General features: G+C 44.0%; 1 protein-coding gene across 1 annotated transcript in view; it reads left to right on the top strand.

The window, feature by feature from the left end:
* The window catches only part of LOC306919169 (uncharacterized protein), a gene marked incomplete at its 3' end in the record, with an annotated part of 31,064 nt that extends 22,766 nt beyond the window's left edge, over window positions 1–8,298 (top strand). Inside the window, exon 8 of the mRNA XM_079531999.1 lies at window positions 8,154–8,298. Within this exon, the coding sequence (XP_079388125.1) occupies window positions 8,154–8,298 (145 nt within the window). The remainder of the gene's footprint in view (window positions 1–8,153) is intronic.
* Between the last annotated feature and the right edge of the window lie 9,296 nt (window positions 8,299–17,594).

Here is a 17,594-nt window from a genome sequence, read left to right as displayed (position 1 = left end):
TAAATAAGATATGTAGGCCTACAGGTTGGGGAACAAAGAAGGGCTTATAAGGAGGTGGGGGTAGTCACTAGACATAGGTGGGGGGGGGGGGCAATCTTTTTTTATTATTATTTTTTTAATATAAATACCGTGGAATACCGAGGTATAGGTTTTCAATACCGGCACCGTACCGTACTGTAAAATCTCATACCGTGGCATGCCTAGTGGACAGGAGGAGCCGGGATTCGAACCGCCGACCCAGGGATCATTGGATGACCTGCTCTACCTCCTGAACCACAGCCGCCCACGATGAGTTCCAAACCTGCATTTAGATTGTGCGAGCATATGCAATATTTATTTTATCAAATCCAAGTCACAATACATTCATAGCCGTCAGGTTTTTCACATAACAATAAACACAGCAAACGGGCGCATCGTGAAATAATTCCCCTGGGGCATGAGCCGAAGAGAATTATCCACGCGCGTTGCTTGGCTGATAAAAATTGGGATTGCGCGTGCCGTTGCTTATTCGGTAAAGGCATGCAAATAAAGCAAGGGCGCATAGATCCCAATCTATCAGACACACAACTGTAGCTCCGCTTAAATCAAAACCACATTGCAAGGAAAATTAAAACAAGAAGCAAAAGGGGAAAGAAAGATTACAAATAGTTTGTTTAAACTTCAAGAGAAAAGCTGGTGCACAGGGTTGTTGGTGAGCTAAGATAAATGAGAATAATGACACTGACTTCGCTGATGACATCGCGCTTATCAGTCAATCATTGGAGTCAATCAGTCAATCAAGAGCTCAGGCTCTCCTTCAGTCTCTTGAGCAGGCCTCCAACTGTGTTGGTCTTTATCTCAACGAGACGAAAACTGAATACGTAAATATATGCAAATCCAACAATAACCACATTATAAAAACACTTAACAACACTCCTCTGAAACAGGTTGATGACTACAAGTATTTGGGTTCATATATATCTTTCAAACTAGGAAAGGTATGGCCTGGTCTTCCTGCAATGACATGCATAAGATCTGGTCATCCCAGTTTAGTTACTTAAGATGTTAAGTAAAAATATTTAGGACGACCGTTGAGCCGATTCTACTCTATGGCTCCGAGACATGGACACGTTCAAAGAAACTAGAGAAACGGTTGGATGGCACTTACACCCGCCTTCTAATGAGAGCGCAAAATCTGTCTTGGAAGAGCCACCCATCGACTATTCTAATATACGGCAACCTTCCCCGTGTTTCTTCACTAGTCCGATCCAGAAGAACACAGTTTGCCGGCCACTGCTACAGGGCTGACAATGAGGTTATATCTTCCCTTCTTCTCTGGAGTCCTGCCTCAAAGCAGACCAGAGATAGAAAACTGTCGTTCCCTGATGTCATCGCTAGGGACACAGGCATCAGTAAGCAGGAACTGGGGATGGCAATGAAGGACCGGAAAGTCTACCGTGATATTGTGAAATCCACGATCTACCTACACTAGGGTGCATCAAAATTCAATGCAAAAAATGTAACAAATTATCAATCTGTTCTTTTGGAATTTTGTTCCAATGGCTATAGAAATGATCTTTGCAAAGTTTGGGGAACATTCATTCAGATTTACAGGTCCAACGCAGCATGTGAAATTTAGGTAAAATTCCAAAAAGTGCCATTTTCGGTGCTTTTATAATTCCCATTTTCTATTAATATGACATGTCAATTTATCAAAAATACAACAAATAGTTTTTGAGAAGATGTTATTGGAAAGAGCAAAATGTGTTTATTTAACAATAAACATTACATTGTCATTTAAATCATCACTGAAAAATGTTTGAAAATGGAGTCTTAGTCCTCCACTGTGTTTATGTTCAGCCGGCGCTTGCAGCAGCTAAGATTGGGCTGCTCACAGCGGTAATGCTCAACTGCTTGCAGCACATTCTGCAGATGTTGCTCACTCTTCACTGCAGCCACAAAGTCTGTGAGTTTGACCCCATGCTCGGCGCAGTCATTGACGACGTTGATACGCACATTCACCAGTCACCACACCTGCCTGGAATGATGCACTGGTAGCCCAATCCTCTACATTGAGTGAGATAAATGCTGGATCGATCTGCAGCTGGTGCATACCAAACCAGCAGTCTGGGTTGGCAAGGTCAGCCAACCTGGTGGTCGGTGAGAGGACTGGAAACTTGCCGAAACCAGTGCCAAAGCGCTGCTGTGGGGCTAGCATGGGAAGATCATCTTGCTTGTGATCCAAGATGGCATCCGAAAGTGCACGTCGCTCATCAGCTGGCACCGTGGTGCTGAAGAGTGCCAGGGGCAGCATGTCAGGAGTCAGGTACCAGAGGTGCCTCTGCAGTGCTTTCATGGCTGATGTTGCAATGCCCTCATCAACAGAATTGTAAGTGTGCAGGTTGTGATAGAGTGTGAGGTCATTCCATGCAGAATCTACGGCCGTGTCACAGGTCCGCCACCATGTTGCGTAGATGTGCGTAATGAAGTTGGCAAACGTCCGAATTTTCTGCACCTGCTGCCGTGTGGTGGTGGTGCCCTGGGGAAGCAAGGTGATATGCCGCTCCAGCATAGCCAACTTGAGACTGTAGAGAGTTGACAATCTGGTCGGCACAGCACCACTCCTGCAGCAGCTTACATGTCAGCCTGGCAATGATCTCTACACACGCCTCGTCTTTACCCTTTGTATATGCTGGCACGCCAAGCAATTTCAGCTGCTCTGCATCTCAAACCACCACTGTCAAACGCTCCTCCAACTGGCGCTTAGCGTCGGTGTCAACTTGCCGTCCCAGTGCAGGGTGCACATAGGAGGTGGTGTCCACTGCTTGTGGTGTTCTTTATTGACAGCCTCCAGCACTTTGCGCTGTGATCGATCTACTGTTGTGTATGATGCTGAAATCATTTCACAATTACTGCCCGACTCTGTGATCAGGGCGCACATGAAGGCAGCCTGCTGCTGCATTGGTGTGATCTTCAACCGTGTGGCCAGTGACATAAGACTCGGCCGTAGATGCTGCATGGAATGACCTCACACTCTACCACAACCTGCACACTTGCTTACAAGTCTGTTGACGAGGGCATTGCAATATCAGCCATGAAAGCACTGGAGAGGCACCCCTGGCACTCTTCAACACCAACGTACCAGCTGAAGAGTGACGTGTACTTGCGGATGCCATCTTGGATAACAAGCCGGATGATCTTCCCATGCTAACAGCAGCGCTTTGGCACTGGTGCAAGCCAAAGTTTCCAGTCCTCTCGCCGACCACCAGGCTGTCCGACATTGCCAACCCAGACTGCTGGTTCGGTATACACCGGCTGCAGATCGATCCAGCATTTATCTCGCTCAATGTAGAGGATTGGGCTACCAGAGGATTAGGCTATCATTCCAGGCAGGTGTGGTGACTGGTGAATGTGTGTGCTATCAACGTTGTCAATGACTGCGCCAAGCATGGGGTCAAACTCACAACAGTTTGTGGCAGCAGTGAAGAGTGAGCAAGATCTGCAGAGGTCATGCAAGCAGTTGAGCATTATCGCTGTGAGCAGCCCAATCTTCGCTGCTGCAAGCGCCAGTTGAACATGAACACAGTGAAGGACTAAGGGCCGATTCATACTCCTATTTTACTGCTGTTTCGGCGCTGTAGTGCCGAAATGATTTCGGCTCGTCAGAAATTTTCAGTAGCACCGAAGAGCCGACTTTAGGACGGTACCCACCCCCCCGAACCTCAAATGACGTCACATTAGGTGCGTTTACATGGACACCTTTCTTCCAATCTGATTAAAATAAACCCGATTGAAGGTTTTGGATCAAGTGTTTACATGGGGCAAGTTCAATCCGATCAGGTGTTTACATGTGCCCACTTTTAATCAGATTAGCTGCTGTTTGTATAATGAAATCAGACCCATCTGAACAGAGTGGTGATGTACTCAGGGGCGGCCTTAGAGATCGGGAGGCCCCGTTCATGACGTCATAATTTTAATAATTAATAATTATTATCAAAAAAAATTAAAAATGTTTTTTTCCCCTCTTTTTGTCAGTGTCTCAGCGCTGCTAGTGCAGTGAGTGCACGCCCTGTTCATGACGTCATCATTTTAATAATTAATAATTATTAGTGGGAGTGGGAACAATTACAAACAAACAACACATGACAGGTCAAGTACCTGCAGCGATGATTAGCTGATGCCAACTAGTGGTAAGTGGACGTACAGGAGGAGGATGAATAATTGACTAGGCTGATTGGAAGGATGTGATGCAATGCAATACTACTACTACTACTACTACTACTACTACTACTACTACTAATAATAATAATTACATCATTTTTAAATTCAATTGAAATGATTGAGACATATATAAGGCCGCCACTGGATGTACTGTACTCGTTCTGTACTCGTACTGTACTAATACTGTACTGTACTTGTACTGTAGCCTACTACATTGTACTGTACTGATAACGTACTTGTACTGTAGCCTACTACATTGTACTGTACTGTACTGATACCATACTTGTACTGTAATGCACTTGTACTGTAGTCGTACTGTACTTACTTGTACTATACTGTACTCATACTGTACTACATTGTACTGTAGGGCATTCACTTCTAGTCATTTTTACTAGTTGACTAGTTGCCTAGTTTACTAGTCGACTAGTTGATTAACTACCTATTATGTAAAAGTACAGTACAGTACAGTAGGCTACGAGTACACTCCACTAAAAAAATCTCAACTTCCCATCATGCACCTGTGCACGGTGTGAAGCTCGACAGCGCCACTTTGTCACCTGTTGGTACCCTAAACGGACGGACAGACATACATACAGACAGACATAGGGACACACATTGCCGTTCCTTAAGTGGCTGCACCACTCAATAATACATTATTATTATTATTATACACACAGCTAACCCTATTATTATTAATAGGCTTATTATTACTATAAAATGGCCCACTTTTACCCATTCTTCCCTCCCGCCTTTACACACACTGAACTGTTTTTTGGGGGGGGGGTTTAATCGGGAGGCCCCCGATGCTCGAGGCCTGTTTCAATTGAAACGATTGAAACATAATATAAGGCCGCCACTGGATGTATTCGGATTTGTTTTGTTAACGAAGCAGCAGAGCAGTTTGACTTCAACTTTTCTGATGGGGGAAATGAATGGAGAAGATGAGCATGAAGAACAAAGGGATTGTAATGGTAGGCCTACCTAATACCTATAGGCTATAGAGCGTCGCAGTCCCGCCCCTACCATGGCCCAGGAAATGAATCCCAATGCATTTTTCCCATAGACATTTCAAAAAGTATTTATTTAAAGTCGGTTACGCCGCGGACAAAGCCAACTCGAGTCGTGACAACTCATGACAACACAAACAATATTTTGGACCAAACAAATAATTACAAAGAAGAAAAACAACAAAAAGTGTTGTAACCTGCCGTTTTTTTCTTCTAATTATTTGTTCGGCCCAAAAGATTGTGTTTGTTGTCATGATTTGTCACGACTCGAGTTGGCTTTGTCCGCGGCGTAAACGTCTTTAAATAAATACTTTCTGAAATGTCTATGAGGAAAATTAACGGAGAATCATTTCCTGGGCCATGGTAGGGGGCGGGACTGCGACGCTCTATAGGCCTACTGTTACAACGCTGCTGTTTGTGTAGGCCTACAGGCTACAGCCCTACTTGTAGATGGGCTTGCCCACTTCCAACCCATGCCAGTTAGCCCACATGTAGACCATGTTGGAACTACATGGGCTTGCCCACTTCCAACCCATGCAAGTTAGCCCACATGTAGACCATGTTGGACCAATATGGGCTTGCCTACTTCCAACCCATGCCAGTTAGCCCTTGTGTAGACCACGTGGGACCTATATAGGCTTGCCCACTTCCAACCCATGCAAGTTGGCCCACATGTAGACCATGTTGGAACAACATGTTCCCAGTTCAAGCCCATTCCCACTTGTACCCATGTATCCCGCATTGAAACCACATGGGACCCATGGGCGTGCTGGCTGGCTGCAGCGCATGCAACTTCAGGTAGCCTACGAGTGATTATCATCATCCATTATCTCAGTGGCTGCAAGTTGCAACACTTTTATTTATTTATACTTTTTATTTGCATGGGAGATTTTCGGCAATAGTGCCGTGTGTGCGCGCACGTGCGCTTGCAGAGAGAGAGGGGGGAGAGGGAACGAGAGAGACTGCCAAAAACAAGGAGGTTAAGCAACATAAATTGCAGACGATTTGATGTGCAGAAAGAACATATCAGATTCTAATCGGGTTAAGGTGTATACATGGAAGAAATGTCCTCTTGATCGGGTTTTAAAAAAGTCTAGACCACCCCTCTGCACCTGATTAGAATTTAAATCGGGTCGGACTTGATCGGGTTTATTTAGGTGCATACATGGATATTTTAAATCGGGTGTATTTAAAACCTTGTTTTAACCCGATTAGAACGTGACATGTAAACGTGCCTATTGTAGGCTCTACAGCGCCGAACCGACTTTTATTCGGCTCTAAAATAGGAGTATGAATCGGCCCTTAGACTCCATTTTCAAACATTTTTCAGTGATGATTTAAATGAAAATGTAATGTTTATTCTTAAGTAAACACTCTTTCCAAAAACATCTTCTCAAAAACTATTTGTTGTAAACTTGATGAATTGACGTGTTATGTTAATAGAAAATGGGAGTTATAAAAGGACCGAAAATTGCACTTTTACCCAAATTTGACATGCTGCGTTGGACCTGTAAATCACCATATATTGAAAAAATGTTCTTAAAACATGAAGTGGCACATTTTATCAAAGGAACAGATCAGGAGGTTAAACTTGCAAATTTTGATGCACCCTAACCTACACATGCTGTCAGTGGTGCGTGCGTGTTTGTAGTATATGGGGAGCCAACGCATTTATATCCATTTCTGTGTGCATATCGATTTTAGCGTGGCGACACAAAGTCTCTCCGGAAGGTCATTCCTTGGTCAACTCAGGGGGTTCGTGCCAATCTCTCGCTCTCTCATTCCCTGGTTAAGCATTTCAAACCCCGTTTCCTGGCCTGGGGTCTGAAAAGGTTGATGTTGAAAACCTAATTGTTTACACAGCCTTTAAACAGTGGTGGTCCGTGTGATAATTCACCCCCTGTGGTGTTGCGCATCTTGATTATACCCACTCAGGAAGGCTCAACTAAAGATTGAGACCTGGAGTCACCGCTACACACTATGATATGTATGACATGTTTGTTGAAACTTCCAACAACCTGTTTGAGTTTGTGCCAATTATGTTTTTAAGTTAAATTTTATTTTTTCGTGTAGTGTTATTTTGTCATATAACTAAAAATACATTGCATGGATGCACCTGGGACGTATCCTCAGTGATGTATCCTAAAGGTCAACAGGGTTTCGGGTCTACCATCATCATACCCCTCACTCAGGCGACCCAGCCGGGGTTGATCAAATCTTATGTCCCAGTAGCTACCCTCGATCAGTCCATCAGGGAATGAGAAAGGCCATACAATCCGTTGCTCCGGAACTACTCTGCCGGGACTGGGAGAACCAAATTCTGGCGTGTGGAAGGACTAGGCTCTGTGGGTTGACTCCTGTCCGGGCCCTTCCTACGTCTCGCCAGGTCCACTCCTGCTCTCACCAGGCCCAGGACCTGTGCGTTGCACCAGACTCCCAGCACCAGGCACTTCATTCAGGAGTGATGGATTATAATGGCCCTCCTAAAGGCCTCACCAAGGTTTGTTGGGCTTCCTCCTCACGGAGGTCACAGGCTGGGGCGCTAACCCGTACTGCTCACCCAGGTGCCGTCTACATTCCGGCTGTCACCCGTCTCTCCGGTGGTCACCAGACTATACCCGGTTGTCACAGTCTATTCCTATGAGTCACTATAAATAGAATACCTCCCAGCACCAGGCACTTCATTCAGGAGTGGTGGATTATATATCATAAACTTATGTTGAACACTTGTTACTTAATTGTAACTATTCAAATGCAACATTATATTCAATACAAACACAATATGCAAGTACAAGAATGACTAATCTTTACTTGGACAAGTGAGTAAATGTTCTTGTCCAAATGTGGCTCAAATGTCAAGCCCTGAAAACTATCTGTGATGATGTTCCTCCAAAAATGAAAAGTTGAAACATTAAATGTTTTTCTCTCTTTGTGTCTTTTTTCTAGCCGTCCCGCACCTCCCTGTGTGTAAAGAGGAAGTTGTCACTGAACAACAGGAGAGGAGCTCCAGTCTGGTCCAGGAGGAACCACAACCACCACAGATTAATGATGAACAAGAGGAGCTACTTCAAAGACCAATGGAGGCTGATGGGTCAACGTTGACATTACAAGCAGTGAAAAGTGAAGATGATCATGATGATGAAAACAGAGAGACAGAGCCTGTAGCCGGCACCTCAACTGAACACATGAAAACACAAGCTGATGTAGAGGACTGTGGAACATCACAACCAACTAGTGACGACCAGCTCCTCTCTTCACACTGTTCTGAATCTGACACTGAAGACAGTGATGAGTGGCAGGAGACCAGTGAAGGTCAGTCAACTTTAAACACACTGAAATCACACAAGAAACAACATGTGGAAGGACAAAGATTGTCGTTGAGCAGCAAGCTGTCCAAGGACCTGAAATCATCAAAACAAACTCACTCCATGAGGAGCCACACAGGGAAGAAACACTTTAGTTGTACAGACTGTGGCAAATGTTTTAATCGTAAGGCAAATCTGACTAAGCACTCAATGATTCATACAGGGGAAAAGCCCTTCACTTGTACAGTTTGTGGTAAAGGCTTTGCTCTGGGTGTTAATCTAAAAACACACATGAGGACTCATACAGGTGAAAAGCCCTTTACTTGTAACGTGTGTGGTAAAGGCTTTGCTCTGGGTGTTAATCTAAAAACACACATGAGGACTCATACAGGGGAAAAACCATTTACTTGTAAAGTGTGTGGCAAAGGCTTTGCTATGAGTGGTCATCTAAAAACACACATGATGACTCGTACAGGGGAAAAGCCCTGTACTTGTAACGTGTGTGGTAAAGGCTGTCTTAACAAAGGTCATCTAAAAACACACATGAGGACTCATACAGGGGAAAAGCCCTTTACTTGTAATGTGTGTGGTAAAGGCTTTATTCAGAGTGGTGCTCTAAAAACACACATGAGGACTCATACAGGGGAAAAGCCCTTTACTTGTAATGTGTGTGGTAAAGGCTTTATTCAGAGTGGTGATCTAAAAACACACACGAGGACTCATACAGGGGAAAAGCCCTTTACTTGTAATGTGTGTGGTAAAGGCTTTATTCAGAGTGGTGATCTAAAATCACACATGAGGACTCATACAGGGGAAAAGCCCTTTACTTGTAACGTGTGTGGTAAAGGCTTTGCTCATAGTGGTGATCTAAAAACACACATGAGGACTCATACAGGGGAAAAGCCCTTTACTTGTAACGTGTGTGGTAAAGGCTGTGCTCTGAGTAGTCATCTAAAATCACACATGAGGACTCATACAGGGGAAAAGCCCTTTACTTGTAACGTCTGTGGTAAAGGCTGTACACAGAGTAATAATCTAAAAACACACATGAGGACTCATACAGGGGAAAAGCCCTTTACTTGTAGCGGCTGTGGTAAAGGCTTTGCTCAGAGTGGTGAACTAAAAACACACATGAGGACTCATACAGGGGAAAAGCCCTTTACTTGTAACGTGTGTGGTAAAGGCTGTCCTAACATCAGTCATCTAAAAACACACATGAGGACTCATACAGGGGAAAAGCCCTTTACTTGTACCGTTTGTGGTAAAGGCTTTATTCAGAGTGGTGGTCTAAAAACACACATGAGGACTCATACAGGGGAAAAGCCCTTTACTTGTAACAGCTGAGGTAAAGGCTGTCTTAACATCAGTAATCTAAAAACACACATGAGGACATACAGGGGAAAAGTCCTTTACTTGTAACGGCTAGGTAAAGGCTTTGCTCAGAGTGGTGATCTAAAAACACACGATGACTCATAAAGGGGAAAAGCCCTTCACTTGTACAGTTTGTGGTAAAGGCTTTATTCAGAGTGGTGATCTAAAACACAATGACTCATACAGGGGAAAAGCCCTTTACTTGTAACGTATGTGGTAAAGGCTTTTCTAGGATTGATACTCTAAAAACACATGAGAAAATGTTTGAGAACGACTGACATTGAAACATAGGGTTTTTCAGGATTTAGAAAACATTTTGTAGAATCGTTCCCAGGTCAACATGGGTTAACCTTTTATACGTTTCGGGAAGCTCGGGTAGGGAATAGGGGTGTAAAAAAAAAAATTGATTGGAATTAGAATCGCGATTCCTGTTATGAACGATTCCAAATCGATTCATAATTATTATTTTTTTTAGATTTGTTTTTACAGTTACAGGAGTTTTCACTACATGGTGTTTGTGATATGAAATGTAAGCTTACCCTAATCACAGTAAACCTCATGTCTTCAGTCATTCTCAAGTTACTGTAGTCACTTCAGTTCAAGACTGGAGTAGATTGTGATGTAATCCTATGTATTGAATCGAGAATAATTTTGAATAGAGAATCGTTTTGAAACTGGAAAAAAAATGCTTTTGAATTAAAACAAATCGTTTTTGAATTGAGAATCGAGTTGAATCGAATCGTGGGACACCCAAAGATTCACAGCCCCAGTAGGGAATGAGGCATTACCCCAGGTGAAGGAGTCCAAGTATCTCGGGGTCTTGTTCACGAGTGAGGGGAGGACGGAGAAGGAGATCAGCCGGAGAATCGGAGCGGCAGGGGCGGTATTGCAGTCGCTGTACCGCACTGTTGTGACGAAAAGAGAGTTAAGCCAGCAGGAAAAGCTCTGTTGTCTACAGAGCAATCTTCGTTCCTACTCTCACCTCTATGGTCATGAAGTGTGGGTGATGACCGGAAGAATAAGGTCGCAAATCATTTTTTTTGTCTTAGTTTTAGTCGACAAAAACAACACTGCCGGTACCACTACTTTATCGTAGGGGTGGCACGATTATGAAATTATGACCGTTAGCCCACCTCTGATTATTTGCAGGGTCATATCTGCCGATATCGATTCTTACCGATTCCGATATTTTACAGAGGAACCACAATGGAAAAAGCCTATAGGCCCTATAGGGCCTTGGCCCAAAGTCTGTTAATAAAGTATTCAATCAATCAATAAATAGCCTATACTCTTTTCCAAGTGTCTGTTTTCACAACTGAATGACTACTGAATGAGATGAGTGCACAAATTAAATGTAGAAAAAAAGTTTACTTTTACTTAAGATTTGACATCATATTTGCTTTTTACACCCTTTAATTTATTTAATTTCTTTGCTGGTGAAAACCGATTAAATAATTAAGCAATATTACACGAGAGGGGGTGGTTTAACGTCATTAATGCACGCCTGCGATGCTGCAGGAACGAGCCCGCAGGGCGAGTTCCGAAAGCAACGCAGAAGTGTAATATTGCAGTACCCTCGAGTGTAATATTGCAATTATACAACAGTTACCCTTAAAAATAAGTATCGCTGAAAAAAACTTTTTTTGAATGACCGATGTAGTCACTACGGCCACAAATGTCCCAAGTAACTAGCTAGCCTAGCCACCGAGTTTGCTTCGCTCTGGGAGAACAGAGCAGCTGAATTATTTGTTTTGATTAGGTGTGGAGTGGTGCTCGTTTGAACCACGGCTAGATGGCGACCCGTTGACGACCCGTTGTATAAATGAAGGTTGAAGGTTTTATGAGCCAATGAAAATTGCAGTTTAATGAAAATTCTTCTTCTGCCCCTAATACATCCATGCAGAGTCAAGTGTTTATGAAACTTTGCAGTATAGCCTATGGTGTAGAGCAGGCTTGTCGAACTCTGGGGTGAGGGCCACATTGGTCAAAAGGTCGCACTTGATGTGGGCACAACGCATGCTCACGCTGCCTCAGTCACTGCTATAACCACGTGTGTGTGTGTGTGTGTGTGTGTGTGTGTGTGTGTGTGTGTGTGTGTGTGTGTGTGTGTGTGTGTGTGTGTGTGTGTGTGTGTATATATATATATATATTTATATATATATATATATATTAGCCCACCTCTAAACCATATGGGACCCACTTGAGGCCCATATAGTTCAGCCCACCTTGAAGCCATATGGGACCCATGTAAGCCACAGAAATTTTCCACATTGGGCCCACCTAGGACCCAGGTAGAACCCACTTAAAACCCACATGGGCAAGCCCAGGTCCCACACAAAAACGCCCAGTTGGGGTAGCCTCACGTTGCGATACTAATATACCACTGCGCTGGGCTACGTGCGACATTCGTCTCGACGTCCTCACTTTAAGGATTATTTCCAAGGGGCGGTTACAAAAAATATTCAAACGGCCTATTGGTTAGGCTTACAGCCAACCAGAGCAGCCCAGTCAGGGCAGCCCGCTACGTCACACACAAGCGCCGGCCCGACACTGTGAGGGTGAAATGTAAACAGCATTTCTCGTGTCGCAGTACAGATAGAGACAAAAATATGGATGTTAATGATAATTGTCGTTTTTGCAATGCTTCTTTAAGAAGTGGTGGAAGAATTGGACACTCTAAATTAATCTTTCAGCAAATGGCACTTGCATCAAAGGAAAATAATATTTTCGAGAAACTTCAGGGTTTAGGCTTGACTTTGATTAAATCTCGGGACATATCATTTCGGTCCCGCATTAAGTGTGAAGAGACACGAACAATCGGTACATTTATTCCGAAAAGGGGAAGAGAACGAAAGGGGATCTCTAGCAGCAGCGTCGGCTACAACATCGAGCCGTGGTTCTGATCCAGCAGTATCTGTCGCCTCTCCGTCACCGACACCATCAAGCCCACCGTCTAGTCACGGTTCTACAACTTCAGAGAAGCTGTCCCGAGACCAATTGACACCATCCAAGGTTTTATTACAGTGTCTTTAAACAATGAAAGTTCTACTCCCTAAACGTGAGTGTTTATTAGGATGTGCCCCTGTACACAAGTTAAAGTCCCCTCCCCCCCTTTCCCCCCAGACTGTACATGTTTTTCCCTTTATTTTAACTGTATGTGACGATTTCCTGTTTATCGACCTTAAATGTCCTGATGAATTGAAAATAGAGGACCCTGATGTAAACAAGTCTTAGTTATTTTCCTGGTTATATCCTCACAGTAGCCGTTTTTGTATTGACCAGTACTTTCGTTTGAACTGAATAAAAATGTCAATAAATCAGCCGTGATAGCATCTTGTAGTCAGTCCTGCCCCATATTAGTATGGCTATGCGAGGCTAATACAGCTTTCATGTTTAGCAGAGATGGGGGTTGGGCAGTAACTTGCAAAAGTAATCGTTCAAGGTTTTTCATGATCCTTATGGTCATCCAAATATCATATTAAAAATAGAATATTACATAAATTGTGGATCATGGTAAATCCAGGGGTTGAAAGTTGGATTGCCATTAAAAATCATGCTAAACTAATACTTGGAATGGATTCAGAATCATGAATAACCTCTAGTTTGACACATTACATGCTTCTTAAAGCATCATTAAAGTTAGATTTATTTTGCCTTAGGCCTATAGAAATCAGGGCAGTGCTCTTCCCAGTGTGCTAGGATGTCACTCTTGTCAGTGAGCAGGACACTTGTCAGAGGAGCGGACTGGAGTTGAGCCAGTGGTTTTGGGCCCATAAAGAGCACACAGAATGATGCATGCATCTGAGACATTCCCAGTCGGGAATGGAGTGAAGCTCCTGCTGCATCTTGTCTCCAGTCCCTGGCACATGAACAGATTTTCTGGCAGCCTTTGATACAGCTACATGATATTGTCTTGTTCATTGACATAGGCCAGGCTGGCTCTGTAGATGGACAGGGGACTGCATTCCCGTCACTGAGAGACCATCCAGACTCAGTGAAGGAAGGGATGTCCGGCTTGGCGATGCACGTCCCTGCCAGGGATGATTGTCAACATAAACAGAGGAAATGTGGCGGCCATATTGTGGCGGCCATATTGGATTTCATGGAAACTTACAATACAAAACATGTTCGTAATCATATCATTGATCAACCTGAAAAGTTTCGTGGAAATATCTTGCAGTTTAATTTTTTGCCCTATTCACCCCCCATTATAACTAATAGGGGCTAATATTGGGGGCGGCCATATTGGACTTTCGCAACAAAATTGACCGAGTTGTCCATATAGGTTGTGATCCTATGGGGTCATAGATATTATTTCTGGTGGACAACTTTGTATGTTATGACAAATGCAGGTTTCCTAAAAAAAGGGTGGTTTGCCCCCTGGGTAGGGGGGAAGCCACATGTGTCATAGGCTCAATGTCAGTTTGACACATTCAGTAGATCTCGTGATCTTTTGTGGCCAGATGAAATTTCCTGGGCTTTATTAGGACTATAGTAAATAATAAAAAAATAAATTGCTATAAAATGTTGTAAAAAAATACATATTTAGCCCCATGCTCGAATGCCCCCGCCCCATGTCAAAAACAGCTAAAATCCCTAAAACGAAAGAAAGCAGCAAATTAAAAAAAAATAACACTCATCTTTTAGTTTCTCTAATAACATTCTAAAACATGAACCTTGGTTGAAAAAAACTAAAGTTGTCCTTTAACTTGCCTTTGATTGATTGCTTGAAATATTTATTAACAGTTTGCAGAATTACAGTACATTTCAAGGACAAACTCAATACAGTTAACTGTGAGTGGACGACCTAATTAAGCATTACACTTGTTTACAAGAGGGTCCACAATGTTCAATTCATCAAAACATTTAGAGACGTACAAATACACTTCTGCCTGGCATGGTGGTGGAAATGGGATCCGTACGCTTCTCCGACCCGCCACAAATCCGACGGGCAATGGTCCGATTTTGTCGGACTATCGCCCGAAATATGGGCTTTTACCGCCAACGGTCCGACATGGCATTATACAGACAATAGTTTCCGGCAATCGTCCGAAAACCGTTGTTTAAACCAGGCAATGGTCCGACACTAGAGACTTTGGCTTGGGGAGAGAGAGGGGGGTGCGTGCGTGCGTGCGTGCGTGCGTGCGTGCGTGCGTGCGTGCGTGCCTGCGAGAGACTTTGGCTTGGGGAGAGAGAGGGGGGTGCGTGCGTGCGTGCGTGCGTGCGTGCGTGCGTGCGTGCGTGCGTGCGTGCGTGCGTTTGGCAGCCCATGGGCATGCAAATTGATTCAGTTTGTTAATTGTCCCCCGCACACCCCCCCCCACCTAATTGATTCCGTTTGTTAATTGTCCCCCGCACACCCCCCCCACCTAATTGATTCCGTTTGTTAATTGTCCCCCACACACCCCCCCCACCTAATTGATTCCGTTTGTTAATTGTCCCCCGCACCGTTTGTTAATTGTCCCCCGCACACCCCCCCCACCTAATTGATTCCGTTTGTTAATTGTCCCCCGCACCGTTTGTTAATTGTCCCCCGCACCGTTTGTTAATTGTCCCCCGCACCCCCCCCACCTAATTGATTCCGTTTGTTAATTGTCCCCCGCACACCCCCCCCACCTAATTGATTCCGTTTGTTAATTGTCCCCCGCACCGTTTGTTAATTGTCCCCCGCACACCCCCCCTACCTAATTGATTCCGTTTGTTAATTGTCCCCCGCACCGTTTGTTAATTGTCCCCCGTACCGTTTGTTAATTGTCCCCCGCACCCCCCCCCCCCACCTAATTGATTCCGTTTGTTAATTGTCCCCCGCACCGTTTGTTAATTGTTAATTAGTGTGTGTGTGTGTGTGTGTGTGTGTGTGTGTGTGTGTGTGTGTGTGTGTGTGTGTGTGTGTGTGCGTGGGGAGGGGGGCGTGTGTGTGTGTGTACAGTACAGTACAGTGTGTGTGTGTGTGTGTGTGTGTGTGCGCATGCGTGCATGCATGTACAGTACAGTGTGTGTGTGTGCATGCGTGTACAGTGTGTGTTTGTGTGTGTGTGTGTGTGTGTGTGTGCGCATGCATGCGTGTACAGTGTGTGTGTGTGTGTGTGTGTGTGTGTGTGTGTGTGTGTGTGTGTGTGTGTGTGCGTGGGGAGGGGGGCGTGTGTGTGTGTGTGTGTACAGTACAGTGTGTGTGTGTGTGCGTGCGCATGCGTGCATGCGTGTACAGTACAGTGTGTGTGTGTGTGCATGCGTGTATACGCGCCTTAGAGTGTGTGTGTGTGTGTGTGTGTGTGTGTATGTGTGTGTGTGTGTGCGTGTGCGTGTGGGGGGGGGGGTGTCGCGTGCGAGGGAGGGAGGGAGGGAGGGAGGGAGAGAGAGAGAGAGAGAGAGAGAGAGAGAGAGAGAGAGAGAGAGAGAGAGTATATAATCGCTATACGCGCCTTAGTGTGTGTGTGTGTGTGTGTGTGTGTGTGTGTGTGTGTGTGTGTGTGTGTGTGTGTGTGTGTGTGTGTGTGTGTGTGTGTGTGTGTGTGTGTGTGTGTGTGTGTGTGTGTGTGCGTGCGTGCGTGGGGGGGGGGGGTCTCGTGTGTGTGTGTAAAACTGTGTTGGCAAATTGGCCATAGATATGTTAATATTACACGGACCCCTCCTCATTTGTTTACTCAAGATGGCTGAATGGTTATATAAGGTCACTTGTATTTTCTCACATGCTAATGTATAATCATCATCGTTGTTGGGGGGGGGGGGGGGGCAGCTATTCAGATGTAATTCAGTCAGTATAATAGGCCTATTAGAACTGTGATTGATTGATTGATCATGCGTGCGTTGGGAGTGCAGTCTTAATTAGCAACTTTGTACAGTGAGACTCTGCCTTAGTTTGAAGCGCAAACATTATCCCCAAACGACCCCCCCCCCCCCCCCCCCTCAATGCTGCAGAGAGAGAGAGAGAGAGAGAGAGTTTCGGCGGCCGCCCTCCCCGCGATGTCTGTCTGTCTGTCTGTCTGTACATGAAGTAGCCTACTTATTATTATTTTTAATTCGAACCTCAATTTATTAAAATCGATTATACTTTGATTTTGTATTTTTGAATGTGGTTTCGAATAATGTACATTATTTGGCAGTATTACACAGCATCTTTGCAATTGTAATAAAAAAATTCACACCCGTGTGAACTGAGTGGTGCAACTGTTCACACACTACGTGACACACTAACCATAGCAACCATGCTCCATAGACACATACATACAGACAAAGCTGGTTATTGGAGCACCACTGTTGCACAAGTTGAATAAAAATATAGATCCTACTGTTTTGTGTCTGAGTTCTTGTGACAATAGACATGGGTAGTAACCACTTAAAAAGTGTTAAAATGAACTTTTCAACTTGTTAAGATCCAATAAGCTATACATCTTTTTATCCTGCTGTTCCTATTGCAATATAAAATGTAATGCATAAATGTGGATATAAATGCAAGCTAAATAAAATGTATTGCTTTACAAATAATATAGTGACATTAATGACATAGTTTAAAAAAAGCCATATAGGAAACGTTTTTATTAAAGCACACAGGCAACCAATGACTTTTAAAAAAGATAAGTAAATGGGAAATAAGTGGTAAGGTTAAATAAAAATAAAAAAGCAGGACAGTGCAACGGTAAATATACAGTAAATCAAAATCAAAAAGTAAACAGGAAATAAGTGGTCAATATAAGTGGCTAAATGTTTTTGT

Source organism: Electrona antarctica, assembly GCF_951216825.1.
Source record: "Electrona antarctica genome assembly, contig: scaffold_99, whole genome shotgun sequence".
Lineage (NCBI taxonomy): Eukaryota > Metazoa > Chordata > Actinopteri > Myctophiformes > Myctophidae > Electrona > Electrona antarctica.
The sequence above is the reverse complement of the archived record's forward strand: the minus strand, read 5'-3'. Positions and strand labels throughout refer to the sequence as shown.